Source organism: Solea senegalensis, linkage group LG12 (genome assembly GCF_019176455.1).
Source record: "Solea senegalensis isolate Sse05_10M linkage group LG12, IFAPA_SoseM_1, whole genome shotgun sequence".
NCBI lineage: Eukaryota > Metazoa > Chordata > Actinopteri > Pleuronectiformes > Soleidae > Solea > Solea senegalensis.
Window position 1 is genome coordinate 6,806,379 of NC_058032.1, and position 16,430 is coordinate 6,822,808.

The window sequence follows — 16,430 nt, forward strand, 5'->3', positions numbered from 1 at the left end:
ATCAAATGTGTTACATTTTTTGTTTTTTTTTTCTCCCTCCCCCCTCTTCAGTCTTCTTCTTTCTTTACACATTGTAAAGTAAGAGCCAGAGATGACAGACAGTTCTGAACATCAGAAACAAACTCAATAAACAGTTTAACCCACTTTGTCGAGTTGTTGGTGTTGTGTGCAGTGCTCCAGATCTGCCACTAGAGGACGCTGCTGTCTACCAATTCTGCACTAAAGAATATTAGAAATAAATTTGTGATTTGACATGCATGTCAGTAGGATTTTCAGATGTGAAACCTGATTTTCGGGCAAGACAATTGTAACCGACTTGGCCTCTACTTTGAAGTGAATGTGATGCCCTGTGATGAGTTGGCAGTTAAATCAGACTAATCCAGTAAAAGTACTAAATAACAGTTTTTAAACAAACAATAATGTACTTTATTCTGTAGCAGAAAGACAGACAAACAGTAGACAGCAGTTATTTTCATAGAGCATCTTTATAGAAAACATTTCTTCACATTTTCAAAAAAAGCATTTTTTTGTTTTTCACTTATTATTTTTTTTTATTTGTTTTATTTTAAGTTAATTGTCCTTTTTTTTGTTCTCCTTAAATCAGCTAAAGTTAAACTTTTTTTTTAAACATCCATCTGTGTCAAAGGCTCTTGCCGAGTTGCTGGGGCTTATGGAAGGTGTCTGAAATCAGAAATGGTGTCGACCAGTGTAAGTAAACATGGTTCCCATTTACGCAGGAAACGCCACAAGTTAAAAGTTCTTTTCTTGTCGGGTGGAGAGGCGTTTCCCGGCGGCAACGTTCAGCCTACAGGAGTCACGGCCCTCCACTACAGCAGCGCTCCAGTTTTGTCCTGAAGGCACCTGTGTTAACAGCGCTTTTTGCTTTAGTTGATATGAACTTCAGTTTCTTTTATCTAAACCTAAACGTCTAACTCTAAACAGTCGGTCACACTTCTACATCTACCCAGGCTGCAGCACAACAAACAGGTCCTACTGTCACACCCAGAAAACAAAACGAAACAAAAAAAAGGACTCCATTGTTTACAAAAACTGTAAAAAATAAAAAAGACAGAGGAAACTATTAACTAGAACTATTTTGCACATTGTTCTGCTCTGCAAATTGTACCGTGTATTCTCACATGCTAATCGGCTTTGACACAGCTCACGAAAAAAAAAGCTTTAAGCAAAGCTCTGAACTTCAACTCAAACGGATAAACGGAGCAGCTTTTACATCTGTGCACTTTTCTTCTGCTCAGGTCATCACTTTACTGCAGTTTTTTTACTCGCTCTCACTTTTTTTTTTCAAATGACCTTTGGTTTGAAACTCAAGTGTCTGATTTGATCATTTCTGACGCACATCAGTACAAAACGAAAACAAACAAAAAAGCAATCATACTGCAAATGGCTCAGCCTAAACTTCACTGTCGCAAACAGCTCACTGAGCTCCTCAGTTTAGTTACAATTTTCTTTTCTTATCAGGAGTGAATTGTGTTCTGCGAAATATCAGTCGTCGTTCAAAATCCTTCCAATAGTTCATTGAAATATCTGGGATTGAGAGGAAACTTCACTTGGACACTTGAGCACAAAAAAGCAAAATCTGAACGTTCAAGGAGTCTAAAAATGGTTTTGTCACGCGCCCGTACGTACAGTGACATGAAAAGGTATCAGACCCACACACCGTGTGTCTCACTAACAAGCTACCTTGCATTATAAATATATAAAGTTTTTAAAAGTGCGTATTAAAAGAAACTATAGTGATGTGATAAGTTCCAGCAGTGTCACTGTTGTTTGTTCTTGACCAGCATTAATACAAAATGCTAGGGGAGTGCAGAATAATCATCCTCCAGTCCTTTCACTCTCCTCTAACACTGACTAGGATTGTCCCAAAAAACAAAAGAAAAGAAAAAAGGCCCTGGTCTCCCATTGACATTCATTCAACTTGTACAGAGATATTTTTTGGGAAAGCATAGTTAATACAAAAAGGAGACTGATCAAACTAAGGACAGAAATGGCCTCTGTAACACGCTGCTACAACCGAAGCAGTTTCCCCAAAAAGGACTGAGCTGGAAACACATAATAACTGAGTAAAATTTAAAAACAACGCTAGTTGTAATTGCACGTAACGCTTGAGAGCCAGGATGCTAGATATGAGGACTTCACTCTAGGAAGGGCACTGTGGCACACTACGGTACACAAATACATTTAACTCTGAGAAAAAAGAGAGAAGCATGTTCATGAGGCACGGCTACAAAAAACAATGGAGCTTCTGTGTCCTTCAAAAAAGTGCTGCTCTCGTCCCACTTCACTGCATCTGCATCCTCACGTCTCTGGGTCTCTCTGTACCGGCGAAGAGTTTTCCAACGTGTGCCTCGACGAGCACTTAGGCAATCATGTACTGAGTGATGGCTCTGAGGGCGTACAGCAGCTCTGCCTGCAGCCGCGCCTCCATGATCAGTAAGTTCACATGTATCTGAAGGGGAAAGAAAATGAATGAATGAATTCAAAACATAGAAACATTATTTACATGGCACCATTTCATGCACAATTAAAACCCTACACAAAAATGCCATACAATAAAAATTAGCAAATAAATATGATTAAACAACCATTAAAAAATATGGGTAACACTTAATATATTAAGGTACACATATCCACCATTAACTAGGTGCTTACTAAAATGCATACAAGTAGCATACTAGCCCTTTATTAGTCATTATTAAGCACGTATTAACACCTTATTCTACATAACCTTATTCTACCTCTGTTACGACATGAATTAAGACCGGTTATTCACACCATTATTCAGAAACAACAATACATTCATTCACAGTCAATACGTCATAATTAGGAGTTAATTGCAGGAAAAGTCATGTCCTAATTAATGGTGAATATGTGTACCTTAATATAAAGTGTTACCAAAATTGGTTATGTGGCTCTCAGCTCCTCTGGCAGGTTGTTCCCGAGGCAGGGACCATAAACTTCAGGGCTCCAGACCAAAATTGAGTGCGCGTAAATTTTACATCTACTCGCACATGAGCGACCAGTCAGTTTACGGTTTTCTGTCAGAGAGCCGATGGGTGTCGGCCGGACAGCGGTGACACGATTCAGGGACTTCCCACGACGGATACGCATTCAGTGGAATCCTGGGGGAAAAATTCCCAGATCTGCAAATTCTGCTGTCCATACCAGTAACGTGCGGGGAATTTATTATTAGATGTTAATATTGTACTGTAATGACAGTGATGGTGCTGTCTGTATACTTTATCTCTCTAATGTTTATGTTGCTTCTTCAAAGGTGCAACAATAAAATGAGACACTGTGAATTTAAAAACAGCACATTGTAATTTCTGCATTTATTATCAAAGTATTGATAAATGTGAATACTTGCAATAATATAAGTCAGTTTACAGTGTGTGCCCCCAAGTTTTTTGCTTGCACGTTAGTCTGGAGCCCTGAACATTAATAAAACTGAATTAGTAGAATAGAGTATATTACATTTCTGCAGATTTACCTACCTAAATGTTACACACTTGACCTATAAAAACCTGGAAAGAATTTAAAAACACACTGGCAACTAACTACCCAACTGAAAATGTCATATTTATTGTATAAAAAGCTCAGTAAAAACCTTCTTACCCTCTCTGAGCCTTTAAGAAGAGCCCAACTCAGCGGACACACTGGTGTTTTGGTGGTATCTGGGAAACAGGCCACAGCCTTGATGTACAGCTTCAGATCCCGCTCCAGCAAGTGATTCACTTCACTGTAATCATAGTCGTCATAGCTGTAAAAACAAACAAACATTTGTTAACCAAAGTTTACAATGGTAAGTCAGGAATTTTTGATAACAGGTGTTTTTATTGTTGTTAGATAATAATAATAATAAAGTACGGGTCTCACCGTATTCCTAACACACAATGGATGTAATTCCAGATCGCCCTCTTCAGGTCAGAGCTGTGCATTGAAGGGAGGCTGGTCACACTCCTGAACCTGTCGTCCAGGAGGTGCCCAATGTCCGAATACAACCTGTTCACTAAGGAGAAGCCGTGGTCCTCCCACGAGTAATCCTGCAGTGTCAATACAACAGCAACCACCATTTTAAATGGGCTCGGGGAAAATTCTCTTCACAGACACGCGTATACACCCATTTAGATGTCATCCTATCCTGAACACCACAGCAACCGCAAATATTGCTTATAGGGGAATAAATTAAACTGCGGGTTCCCTTGATTAGTCATTTTCTCTCGGGGAAGTCAACCAAACAAGTGTATTTAAAGGAAAATCAATGTTGATTGAGCTGCTATGCCTGGAGCTACTTGATCGCTGAAATGTAATGTAAGTCTTAATTTGGCCACTGGCCACTTGGCAGTCCACTCACTCTGTGGCACTGGAGCAGTGAGGAAGTCGAGCTAGATAAAGGCCTATTCAGTGTAATATGCGTCAGTTCACTTTAGACGGTAACTGATCTTACTTTTGTTGTTAAGCACATTCTTTTTCAGTTACACCGTATAATTTTATAGTCACTTGTACATGTGTTCTATTATTTTTTCTCTTTAATGTTTATGTTCTTATTTGTCGTTTTTCTTTGACATAAGTTTAGTTCCTCTGATTAAATTATAAAACCATGAAGTGTGACGTAATGGCTTCGAATGGTTGCTCAGGTGACCGTTTGCAGTCTGCAACATTAAGACAGACCATGAATTGAGAGCTGTGTTCATCTAATCTACCAGTCTGGGACAAATATTCCCTGTGGCCATGGATTCAGTTTACCGACAACACCACCTGGTCTGATGATGCATGTTCAAGTCCGGCGTCCTCACCTGAACTCTGAATACTTGGAAGTGGTCCTCCTCCCGACGCGCAAACTCCTGATAGCAGAAGTCTGGGTCTGTGATGAAACGAGACGGATCTGCAAAGCACATCATCTCCTCCTCCTCTTCGGAATCTAAAAAAAGAAGTGACGAAAGCAAAGGCGACGGAGAAAGAGAGATAGAGCGAGTAAGTCAATAAGAGGGACTGATGAGCAGCGACTGCTCAGGTTTCACACCATGTGGACTAAATTTAACACTTCAAGATAACCATCACAAATGAGAGGCCACATCAAAGCAGTGTTTATTTGTGTGTGTGTGCGTGTGTGTGTCTGCAGCCAAGTAGGTTACCTGTTTGTTGGAGTGTCTGGGTCTGCAGGTGGCGCTCCTCTCTCTTCTCGTGCTGCTCCTGAGACTTCTGAATCCTCTCTTTTAGACAAATCATGTCACAGCTGGAGTCGAGAGACTGTTGACACAAACACCACACCGGGTACCAATGTTATATGAATATTATTGATTTTATAGGAATCATTTAGAAACATTAAATCTAATCATATATGTATTATTTCCTATTATTTTATATTATTTAAACACTAAGTTGATCTACATTGGTTCAGTATATTCATGTTCTAAATTACAGTAGTTTTTAATTTTTAAGCTAGACTTTCCCCAACAACTCAAGTATTGTTCAAAACAGCTAAACATCATGTTGTTTCAGCTTCTCAGATACGTCGATTTCAAGTAGAGTAAAGGAATGATTGTGAATACATTAGGCAAGAAATAACTGAACAGGTACAGCCCTTCTGGAAGAGCTTTGTCATTATTTAGAGCATAAGAATGTCTACAAATCTCTCATAAATATCTATCAGCAAAGAAAATACAGTATCATAATAGTGTTGTACAAATGCAGCGTTGAAGAAAAAAAGAAAAGAAGATGTAAATGAATTCAATAGGTTACTTAGTAAGAAAATTGTTCATATGGCAAGACAGGAATTAGATAGTTAGTTAATTCTGATTTGTTACCCGTCTTCGTCTTATGTGTTCGGACGGAGTGGCGAATGACTGAGGCACGTTGGTGTTGCCATTGGCAGCATCAAAGGGGCAGTAGGTCGGCGGGGTACCGTTGGGAGATTTGGAGCGAGAGACAAAGTCTGAGTCTGTGTCGCATCCAAACACAAAACTGCAGAGTGCGTGGCAGTGAGCCAGGATCACCACGGCCTGCACCAGCTCAGCCAGCGACCAGCACTGTTCACCGGACTTCAGCAGGGTCTGGAGGGAAACACAGGTCAAAGCAATTAAACACCTCAAGGACACTTGTTTTTATTACAGTACAAATAAAAACAAATGAACAACCTTCACCGTGCAGGTATAAATTTAATGTTTATTTGTACTTGTTTACACATTTCCTGAGTGATCTAAAGCAGGGGTTCCTAATGTTAACTCCCTACCTGAGCCCTGAAAATGGCCATAATGTGGTACTTTATATGTGAGTACAGGGTCCAGTCTGCTACAGAGCCTTGTTAATATTGGAAAAATTAAAAATGTTAAGTCCAGCCTGATTATATAACACATAAATGCTGTACTCTGAGTCATGTTGTTGGGCTGTTTGTTCCTTCTTAATGAGTGTAAAATATGTGCTACACAGCAGAAGCTTTGCATTTATGAAATAGCTTGTTATAGCTTGGTACTGAATACAGCAGCACAAATGTGTTTGCAACTTTTTGGAAGTTTAAAACATGGGAAATTGACTGTATCAAATTGCTATAAATTTTGCGACACTAAAGGTTGTGATACGTATTGAGGGTTATTGAACTTTTATAAAAAAATTATAAAAACATTATTCTAGTGGTTTTTGAAGCCCTGTTGCAAGCCACAATACATACATAATGTATGAGAAAATGTACATTTTGCTCTGTGTATTACTTTGCTGTACCTGAATGTGTGAGCAGGCAGTCAACCAGGGTTGGTGGGCCAGCACCTTGTTAATGTGGTCAAGCAGGCGAAGGCGGGGCGGTGCCGCCTCCAAACCCTGCAACCACAAAGGGTCACCGCCCACTCGCAGAAATTGAGCGGAGTGCAGGTACACTAGGTAGTTGCAGTGATGTCGTGCAGCAGCCTGGAGGTCGCAGAGAGAAACGGTTCAACAGAATCGAGAAAGCAAAGAGTGTGTTATTGCTTCAATCTGACAACAATTGGTGTTATCCTAGGTCCTACGTAATATCAAAAGCAGCAAGGTCACTGACCATGATGGCAATGTAATGGCGGTATGGCAGCGGCAAGGGGCCATCCATGTGCAGGATATAGTGCTGTGTGCGCAGGAAGCTCTCCAAGTATTGAGGGTGAGAAGCCATCTGTTGAAACACAGCGTCTACACTCCCTCTGCTGACCAGAGCCTTCACAAACAGAAGTGACACGCGCTCCTTTTCACCGTTCACCACCACCTACAGGAGTCAGGGCAGAGAGAAGGGAGAGGGTTGGTCACTGAAATCAGTTTCTACATCTCTAGAAACAAACATTGATTGTTTTTGTAGAACAAATAGAAGAAAGAACTTAGAAAGGATCATTCCAGGTGCTTTAAGATTTTTTTCTGTAAAATCCCTGTAAATTGATTTTATGCTTTTCTTTGTAAAATAGATAACAGTTTGAAGATGTCACACCAAAGCATGTGATTTCTATGAAAAATCTTATTAACTGGGAACATAATCAACAGATTAATGAATCAAGGCTAAGTGTTGGTTATCATCCCGAGCAGCCAGACACAAATTGACCACAGTGAGTTATCATTTTTGAATGATAAAATTATATAATAATACTTAGGAGTGACATTTACTTCAAAATACTGAGAATATGTGCAGGATGAACTGCTTCTTTAATCTTTTACACTGAATTAGATTTTGAAGGAAAAAAAAAAGTAGGAACGCCCTAGAATGAATAGATCTAATTTGGTAGCCAAAGCAGGTAGACTTTTGATATGGTCAGACTTCTGTGGCTGTGCTTTGGTCTGTACTTGTGTTCTGCACTATAAATCAGTTGACGAGAGGCAGTCTTAGAAGAGCAGCAGCCTTGAGATTGTGGTACCAGTGCCACTGGCAAGTAATTGCATTTTTTCCTCCAGATAAAACAAGCTACAATAACAGCTGTCAACTGACAGCTCACCAGACATGCAGATATTAACTTTATGTTGGCTACAGCAGGGAATCTTCTACAATATCATTAAATGCAGATGAAACGCCACTGAAATGAAACACCCCTGGAGAAATTAGACAGAAACAAAAAAAAACAATCTGGTGCACTGATCAAACCAGGGGAAATAAAACCATACAAGTTTTTTTTTTGAAAGGGGGATTTAAATGCAGGGAGGAACTTGGAACCACAGATAAAGGAGCTAATGTGAAAGTTGGGCTGAGGAGGCCTTAAAGAGGGAAGCTCGGCAGCAGCAAAGAAGCGATTGAGACCTGACACACAAACACTGAAGACTGGGCGGACGAGCCCGAGGCCAAGAGAAACAGACCCATGTGGAGAGGGTCCCTCATTGGCACAGGCCTTCATAACTTCTCTCACCATCTCACATTAGCCGGAGGACTAGTTCCCGTGTATGTGAAACCCAAGTACACACCAGTGATGAAAGCCAAATGCCTAATGCCAAATGCCTCACGTCAGTTTCATATATATGAATGTTGGCTAAGGCACAGCCTAAAAGAGTTTTTTACAACCTCAAGATTCGATACACATCAAAATACAGAGGCCACGATACAATACACATTGTGATGAATTTATTTCGAATAATGACCATATGCTACACAGGATCTACTAGAAGAGCTGCTTTATAAACCTTTAACAGTAAAGGCAATTTTCATGTTGTGTGTCAAGTGGCCTCTACTGCCACCCACTGCTTTCAATTTCACACTGCACCTTACAGGATAATATCTCAAGAGTGCCCTGACCTGTTTCATCAGTGACACCTCAACTTGTTGTATCTCAAAGATTGTGGGGGCAAACAGCGAGTACTGAGCCTTTAACTCCATACAGCTCTTTGACATTCAGCACCGTTAATCTGGCTGGTGACCACGTGAGATATGTCACTTCTCCCTGCCTACAGTGAAAAAAAGGTTTCCTCCTGATCCTGCAACAGCCACCACCTCTTGACCTACATACAGACAGACATGCTCAAATCTTTGAAGACATCCTCACGCATCTCACGCCAAACAAATCTCAAGTCTTATACTGGTGTTTATACTTCCCTAATCTAATAGTTTACATGAAGCGCATTAGACAAAGTGCTGGAAGGACCAAGAGGATAAAAAAGCAGCAAGTCTGCAATGGGAGTCGACACTAAATAAGACGCAGCTCGGACACATTCCCTGACCAAAGAGTTGTCTGTCAACGTACGTGAGAGACGTTATAGAGAGGGAACATAGAGCACACAGGTGCCTGCCAATCAAAGAGCTATTGACAAGAGCACATTCACACAAGTATCTCTTTGCAAACAAAACAGTGACTGATTAGTATGCGGCTCAACAGAATCTAGGTTACGGCACCATCAAGAAAGGAGGACTGTTTAGAGCACTAAACCATAAACATGAGTATGACTTTTTGAGGACTTAAAATACCACTTATCCCATTTTTCAGTCAGTCATTGTAGAAGAAGACTGTATAATTGACTAATTTAACCTTAAAACTGCTCACTCTTCAGTTGTCTATTGTATGCATATTGGCATATAGTGCTGTAAATCCAATTTATTACAATTGTCACTATAACATATTATAAATATTGAACAGATTTCAATCTTACTAGGATTGGGAGCCAAGATAAAACAGTGCATTATATTTAATAGAAATGTAACTCAATAATACAAACAGTTTACGTATATGAATAACTGTAAAGATCTTTGGTATGCTGGTACAAAAACATGTTGATCAGATTCATATGTACCATGGTATCTAAAGGCTTTCTTGTCCACATAAAAAAAAAGTTACCAAGTTACAAAGGTCAGTCGTATTTAGGGTGATTCTATTCTGAATGTGGAACCACAAAAAAAGTCCAAAATCTCATACCATGAGTACAGAATCTTAAATCACAGTGCATCATACAATCCAATAAAAGCATTCTGGTTTACCAAAGGGAAAATGTTTTAATTAGATAGGCGATAACACACTTCATAGTCCCACTAAGGCACAGACATAACTTGGGCACAAAAGTGTTACTAAGCAAGGCACATACTGTATGTTTGATCAATTTAGTAGCTCCGAAATCTAGCTTTGCCAGATAGAATCAGGGAACCATAATCTCTGTTTTAACATGTAATCATTTATTTGTTAATGCTGCTGCTAGATAATGCTGCAGTAAAAACACCATGCCCTCACTGTGACTCCACTGCCCACACCGGCTTCACTGTGCTGTTCAGTCAAGTGATAAACCAACTGTAGGTTTTCTGCTATCGAGAGAAAAATATAAATAATAACAGAGAAGACAAGTGGAAAAACACAACATTACTCACTTGATGGGATCTGCCATTAGAGGCATGAAACAATCAAAAATGGTGTTTTTGGGAAATTGCACAAACATGTCTGGACAAATACAACAGCATTGTCAAATTGAAACAGGAACTACAGTGGACGTGCATCAGGAAATGACACATCATATAGATTTTTTTTATGCAGACGCCTACGTACACATGAAAGCAAAATTAAAGCTCAGCTGAACCTCCTGGTTAAGTAGACGGATGTTTATGGCAATGCGTGAATTTACCAGGACTTTGTAACATCTTTGAATTTCCTGAGCTGTTATGTTTAAAACTGTATGTTTATCATCCTTTTTTACTACTTGAATTAATTAGTGGACCATTTCATAATAAATATAATATATATCATATATTATATTAATATAATAATATATATTTATATATGTATTTACCACAAAAACAATCAATAAAAATGATCATAACTAATATACAAAAGGGCAAGGTGGTTAAGGAAGACATAATTTGCCAAATACAGCATAAATCAGTACTTATGTACTTATATACTCCTTACTGTCCACATGGAAATTAAAGAAAATAAGCAGGTAATAAGGATGAGTCCTTTAGATGATTGTCTGGTAGTACAGACTTATGTTGACTTTATATTGATGCAAATGGTCTGAAAAAGCAAAAGCACATCTAGGTTTTGTACAAATAAACTAATGAATTCTGCTTACAGTTGGCCCAGCAGCAACTGATCTTAAAAGAGCAATTTTTTTCAAGTCAAACACAAGCCTGAGGGTGATAAAAAACAGGAGGGCTGAGTTGATATTAGAGCTGCTGTATTAAAATCAAAAGATGAATTCAAACTTGTGGTCTGGCTGCAAGACATTAAAAAAACACAACACCCCACAGAGGGCTTGTTGTGGGAAAGAATTACAGGTGCAGGTCATTTGACATTCAAAAAAATTACCTTCCCCTCCCAACACAGAAGAGGTCATTTGTTTATTGATCAGCGCAAAGCAAGAGGCAGGGATGAAATGAAAAACAGCCATGACGTCACCGAGGAGAGGAAAGGTAAGTGGAGACAAAGACCGGCTTTGATAGCAGCCTGACAAACAAAACAGCAGCACTGTGCGAGCAGGTATATGAAGGAGAGTGCAGGACTGTGAGGACGACACACAAAGAACAGGAATATTATGCCACCAGCCCTTCAAGGGTAAATGTGTCAGCTTGAGATGAGATGTGTGTGCGCTTATGTAGTGTCTGAACATGTGTGTGGTAGTAATGGAGGGCTGCAGGGAGGGGGGACGCTGCAGAAAGAGGAGAAGGACATTCAATCTGCATTCCGATTGAGTTTGGAGGGGTCCATCCTTATCATACACCAGTGTCCAAGTGGCAAGTGCCCCCCACCAGAAAAAAAAAAGAAAAAGAAATTTGCCGGAAACACAAGCAGCCAGAGCAGATTCTGGCTCTGCAACCTGAACTGAGGGAGTAGCACAAACAAACCAGCTGCAGCCAAAAGAGGTTTGAAGAGAGGTTTATGGGGAGGTGGGGAGAGTGTTGGGTAGGACAGCACATACAACACAACCAAAAAAAAACCACAAACACTGTGCTGCAGGATGAGGAAAAAAATAGCACGCCTGAATCCACATACTGTTTATTGATGAATGACCGGACCAATCAGAAAACAAAGAAGCAGGGTAGAGAGCAGGTGATATGCAATTAATAAGACTTTCACACTGGAGTTGGAATGACTAATCAATCTCTTCTTTGACAGTAACCTCAAAATCTTTGTTGTGTGAACAAAACAAGACATTAAAGGACGTCGTCATTTTGAGGTTTGGGAAACCGGGATCAACATTTTCCATCATTTCACAGTTTATGGACCAAGTAACTGATAAAGAAAACAATGGACGGATTAATTGATAATAAAGAATAATCGTAAATTGCAGCTCTCTTTATTACCCATTTCCTTCACAAACAAGCCATGAGATCAAATGCAAAGGTGTTCAAACACCTTCAATTGTGCATTTCACCAGCTTTGGTGTGCAACTGCTTCAAGACACTGTACAAGTGTCTTTTTCAGCAACATACATGTACCTTTACACAGGCACTGGCGCCACTTATAGATAACTGTGCATAACACAAAACTGCTTGGTGAACAATAAGAGAAAAACAAGTGCATATGAACAGCAAACAGGGAGGTGATGGTGTTGTAAAGTAAGACAAATTTGGACTTGATGCCAGAGTGCATGGTTTTGAATCCCTTGCTCCCCGCATTCCTCCCTGTTTTGCTCAATTTCTGGACTCTAAGCTGCAGCAAACATGTCCTGCTGGAGTGCACTCGAGACAGCGCCCCCACTCTGTTGCAAGCCGAAAATGCAGCGACTGAGGAGAAAAACAACTTTGATTGGCAGTCCAGTTCAGACAGCAAAAACAGCACAATAAAAGTATCCCGTCATCCAGCAGCAAAACACGGAACAATCCTCGTTAATGCTCGCTGATTAAAAACTCTCATACACAGCTGTGTCGATTCGTTTTTTATTATCATGATAAATAGATTAAGTGCGCTGCTTTTACTTCAGACATTTATCTCCCAAATCATCAGATGATGTCATCCTCACCTACAGCTGCAACAACCACCTCCGCTCTCACTGAATTATACAATCAACTATTGTCTCAAATAAAACATATAATAATATATCATCAAACAAACCGCATTTTAACAAAGGCTTTGGTTAAATCCCATATGTGATTTGGTGAAACAACAAAGGAAGAATCATGCCTTGCTGCTGTAGTCATTGTGGTGTTAATTCACAATTCAAAAACAAACAAAAACACAGTTAACCACAGGGAAAATGCGTATTCGAGTCGCCTGTTATGTTAATATAGCCTGATAATGTTAGCATTAATGTTGTGACGAAACGCTGCGAGCTTTACGTGACATTTTAACCGAGGAGCATGGAAACTAACAAATGTCCCAAAGTGTTAAAGCAAAAGTGGGCGCTCTCGTCTTCAAACTTACAAAATGAATACACATTTTACGTGTAGTTTTAAATGTTTTTGAACGCGACTGTGTTTGATCCACAAACCGTTAGCTGAGATAGCTAGCCGAGAAGTTTTTGCTAGTCGGCTCGAGCCCCTGCGAGTGAAAGTTTAGCGACTCACAAAAAGTCTTCGCTTCAACCTTTTATCTTCACACCGGCGACGTTTTTTGCGCTGATGTTCCCATTTAAGTTGAGATAAAAAAACGGTGGGTAAGATAAAATTTTAATTTCCCTCTGATATAAAATCGAGGGCTCGGCAAAATGAATGAACATTACGCAGGCTACTCCGTTAGCCGCTAGCTCCATTTGTGTTAAAAGTGGCTTTTTGTCGTCACATTTAACCTACCTGTTTCTGGACTCGCTGACACTGGCTTCTCAGGGGATACTCCATTTTATTCGCACAGATTATCATTTTCCAAAAAAAAGGTGTGCTATTGCATGGATGCGGCTCTGTCTCTTCTCTTGGTGCTTCCTAATCCAGCAGACAAAGGCAGGTGGGGGGGGGGGGTCTCCTGCTGGCCGCTGTCTGCCCGCCGCTGCTCAGCTCCAGACCGGACTGCGAGGAGAGAAAAGCTTCCCGGAGCAGAGCTGACAGCTCCGGTAACAGTGTGGCCAATCACCGTTCAGACGGGGGCGGGGCAGGAGCTGGCTCACTGTTGGATTACACATGCATATGCTAATGAACATCTGCAAATAACAGCGAGGAGAGGAGGCATAAACAGGCCGAGGCAGAGCAGAGCAGAGCAACTTCATGTACCAGGTCATGATGGGGCCAACATGGGCGACCAGACGTGGTTTTTCTCCATTGTAACGAGAAGATAAGGGTTCGAGTTATAATCTTGTGCAGTGTTGTACTGTAAGAAAGTACAAATACTTTGTTTCAGTACTTAACAAAGTACAAACTAAAAGGTGTTTAGTTTGTCCATTAAACAAACATTAATGCAACATGGCGGTCTCAGTAGAGGACCCTCTCCTAATGTAAGGCCTCATTCTGTGGTAATGAAACATCAATTCATACATTCAGGTGATTGAAAACTCAGAAAGACAAAAACAAAACATCAGAATGATTATTAATTAATGTATTTATTTATTTCTGCTACAAAGTTAAAAACAAGTTCACCTTTAACTCCATGTGACATCTTTAAACAGTGGCTTTCAGGCATAGGGTCCATGTCCATGCTGAGGTAACACAATCAGGATTTTTTTTGCATTTGCTAGAACACCAAGAGTAGACTCAATTAAAGTAAATTGACCACATATTTTTTGAAAATAGAGCACTGACCTCAAACCAGGAAAAAAACAATATTAAACTGCCAAATCAACTTGGGTCAAAATGTATTGATATCTGACTTGGAAAAAATTGGAATTAAACAGTAAGACTAATAAAAAAATCTTTTCTGAATGAACATGTGTAAATCTTGCTCTCATACATCATTGAAACATCCTAGGAGTAAAAGAAAACATGCTTCCAATAATGTTTGTTTCTTGAACTCAACACATAAACACTGAAAACAGCCCTTCGTGCCATGTGATGTCCATGACTGACCACTGCATTCAGGCTGCTTTGATTGACCCTCTGCCTTGTTGCTGTTTGTATGGGCTTATTCAGTTCATTCTTGTCTTAATGAATGGGGCGTTTGTTCTTTATCAGAAATCTTGGTATTGCGTTGGTTTCAATCATGTTGTTTTTCTGTCTGAGGAGCGCAGCAGTCGCGACTTCTATTTGAGTTATTTGCTCTCGGGACACTGTTCTGTTATTTTCTTGCAAACTCCTACATGCTCAGTCACACTGTACACACTTTGTTACACAAAAGCTCAGTACTACATTATACAGATCTTTCTTGAGAAAACCTCAGACCCAGGAAGTTTGATTTGTCTTGTGAAAACTTGGAGGTGTGCACAAAACATGCGGAAGTTTGTAAAATTCATAATAAATATGGGAATTATAGCCAGTGTACAATACAGCAGTTTTGATTTTTGCCCAGAACCGGACAATACTGTCATGGAATATACACAAATAATAACCCGCTGTGTGAAATAACACAGGTTTAAAATGCAAATAAAGCTGGAGAAGTGTCCCTGCAGAAAACACTAGGCTAGTGTTTGTCCTTATTAAATCAACATGCAGTTTGCACAAACATCATGTGAATCTTAATGTTGGGAAAGGCAAAACCAGTCCAAACCAAATAACTCCAGCTGAAATTGAATTGGGACAAACACCAAAAGCTTGTGACTAAAACATTTACAGTAAAAAGGTATTTGACAAAGGTTGTGATACTTATTGTGATACTTATAAAATTATATAATATTTTGTAAAGCAGCAACATGGTGGCATTTTGGTCATGCCTCATCTCGTGTGTAGTCTTATGTCACATTCTGTTGTTAAAAAACACTTCCTTAGTCAAGCAGAGGTGGTAAAGCAGATGTCTGATGTAACCACAGAATCTGAAACTAAAGTGATTGTGCTTCAATAATACTGTGTTTTATTGCACTGACACGCTGATGAAGGGAAGTAAAGAAAGTCCCATGTCTCTGTCAGTTTCATATCACAGTGAGTCCTCAACTTCCACCGAAAATCTTAAAGAAAAAAACAGGGACTTTCCTAAGAAGGAAGTCTGTCACCCTTCTGGTGTTTTATTCATACTGTACACAACAGACAAACTATACTTGAAAGTGTTAGAGATTTTATACTCAGATTGTCATTAAAAGATGTAGGGAAAGTAGTTTAAACTGCATTTGTCCCCTGAGTTAAAGATAGCGGTTTGGTAAAAGAATGAAGAAATCTAAACAAATCTCACCCCAGATGAAAAGGAAACCTATCCTGTACTTAAACAGAATGTGTGTCTGAATATGGATTGAGCTTTTAATAGAAATAACTTAAAAGTATTTAATCAACAACTGAAAATATCTCTAAAATCTGTCCTCAAGGCTGTAAGTATCTCAGAATCTGTTATCAACAGCCCTAACAACACATTTCATACTTCACCTGAAATTTATGTTCTTGGGCTGTTTAACGAAACACACAGGACAGACTTTTTCACTGGGATTTAGATGATTTATGACAACCACTGATCACTGAAGCAGATGGCGGTGAGTCTTATCTGAGCTCAGAAAAT

General features: G+C 39.6%; 1 protein-coding gene across 1 annotated transcript; it reads right to left on the reverse strand.

Annotated features, from left to right (window-relative positions):
- Positions 1-466: 466 nt before the first annotated feature.
- sesn4 (sestrin 4) lies at positions 467-13,879 on the reverse strand. The gene is made up of 9 exons (XM_044039841.1): positions 13,661-13,879; positions 7,049-7,246; positions 6,739-6,921; positions 5,829-6,074; positions 5,157-5,271; positions 4,818-4,942; positions 3,898-4,064; positions 3,637-3,781; positions 467-2,470 (listed from the first exon to the last, which is right to left on the reverse strand). Exons 1-9 carry the CDS (start codon positions 13,724-13,726, stop codon positions 2,381-2,383), a joined length of 1,335 nt encoding a protein of 444 aa, XP_043895776.1. The 5' UTR covers positions 13,727-13,879; the 3' UTR covers positions 467-2,380.
- Positions 13,880-16,430: the final 2,551 nt, after the last annotated feature.

Coding starts and splice junctions, on each gene's coding strand:
- sesn4 (XM_044039841.1), bottom strand. CDS start 13,726: ATGATAATCTGTGCGAATAAAATGGAGTATCCCCTGAGAAGCCAGTGT. Junction 7,247..13,660: donor GTCAGCGAGTCCAGAAACAG/GTAGGTTAAATG, acceptor TGACTCCTGTAG/GTGGTGGTGAACGGTGAAAA. Junction 2,471..3,636: donor TTCTTAAAGGCTCAGAGAGG/GTAAGAAGGTTT, acceptor TTTCCCCTTCAG/ATACATGTGAACTTACTGAT.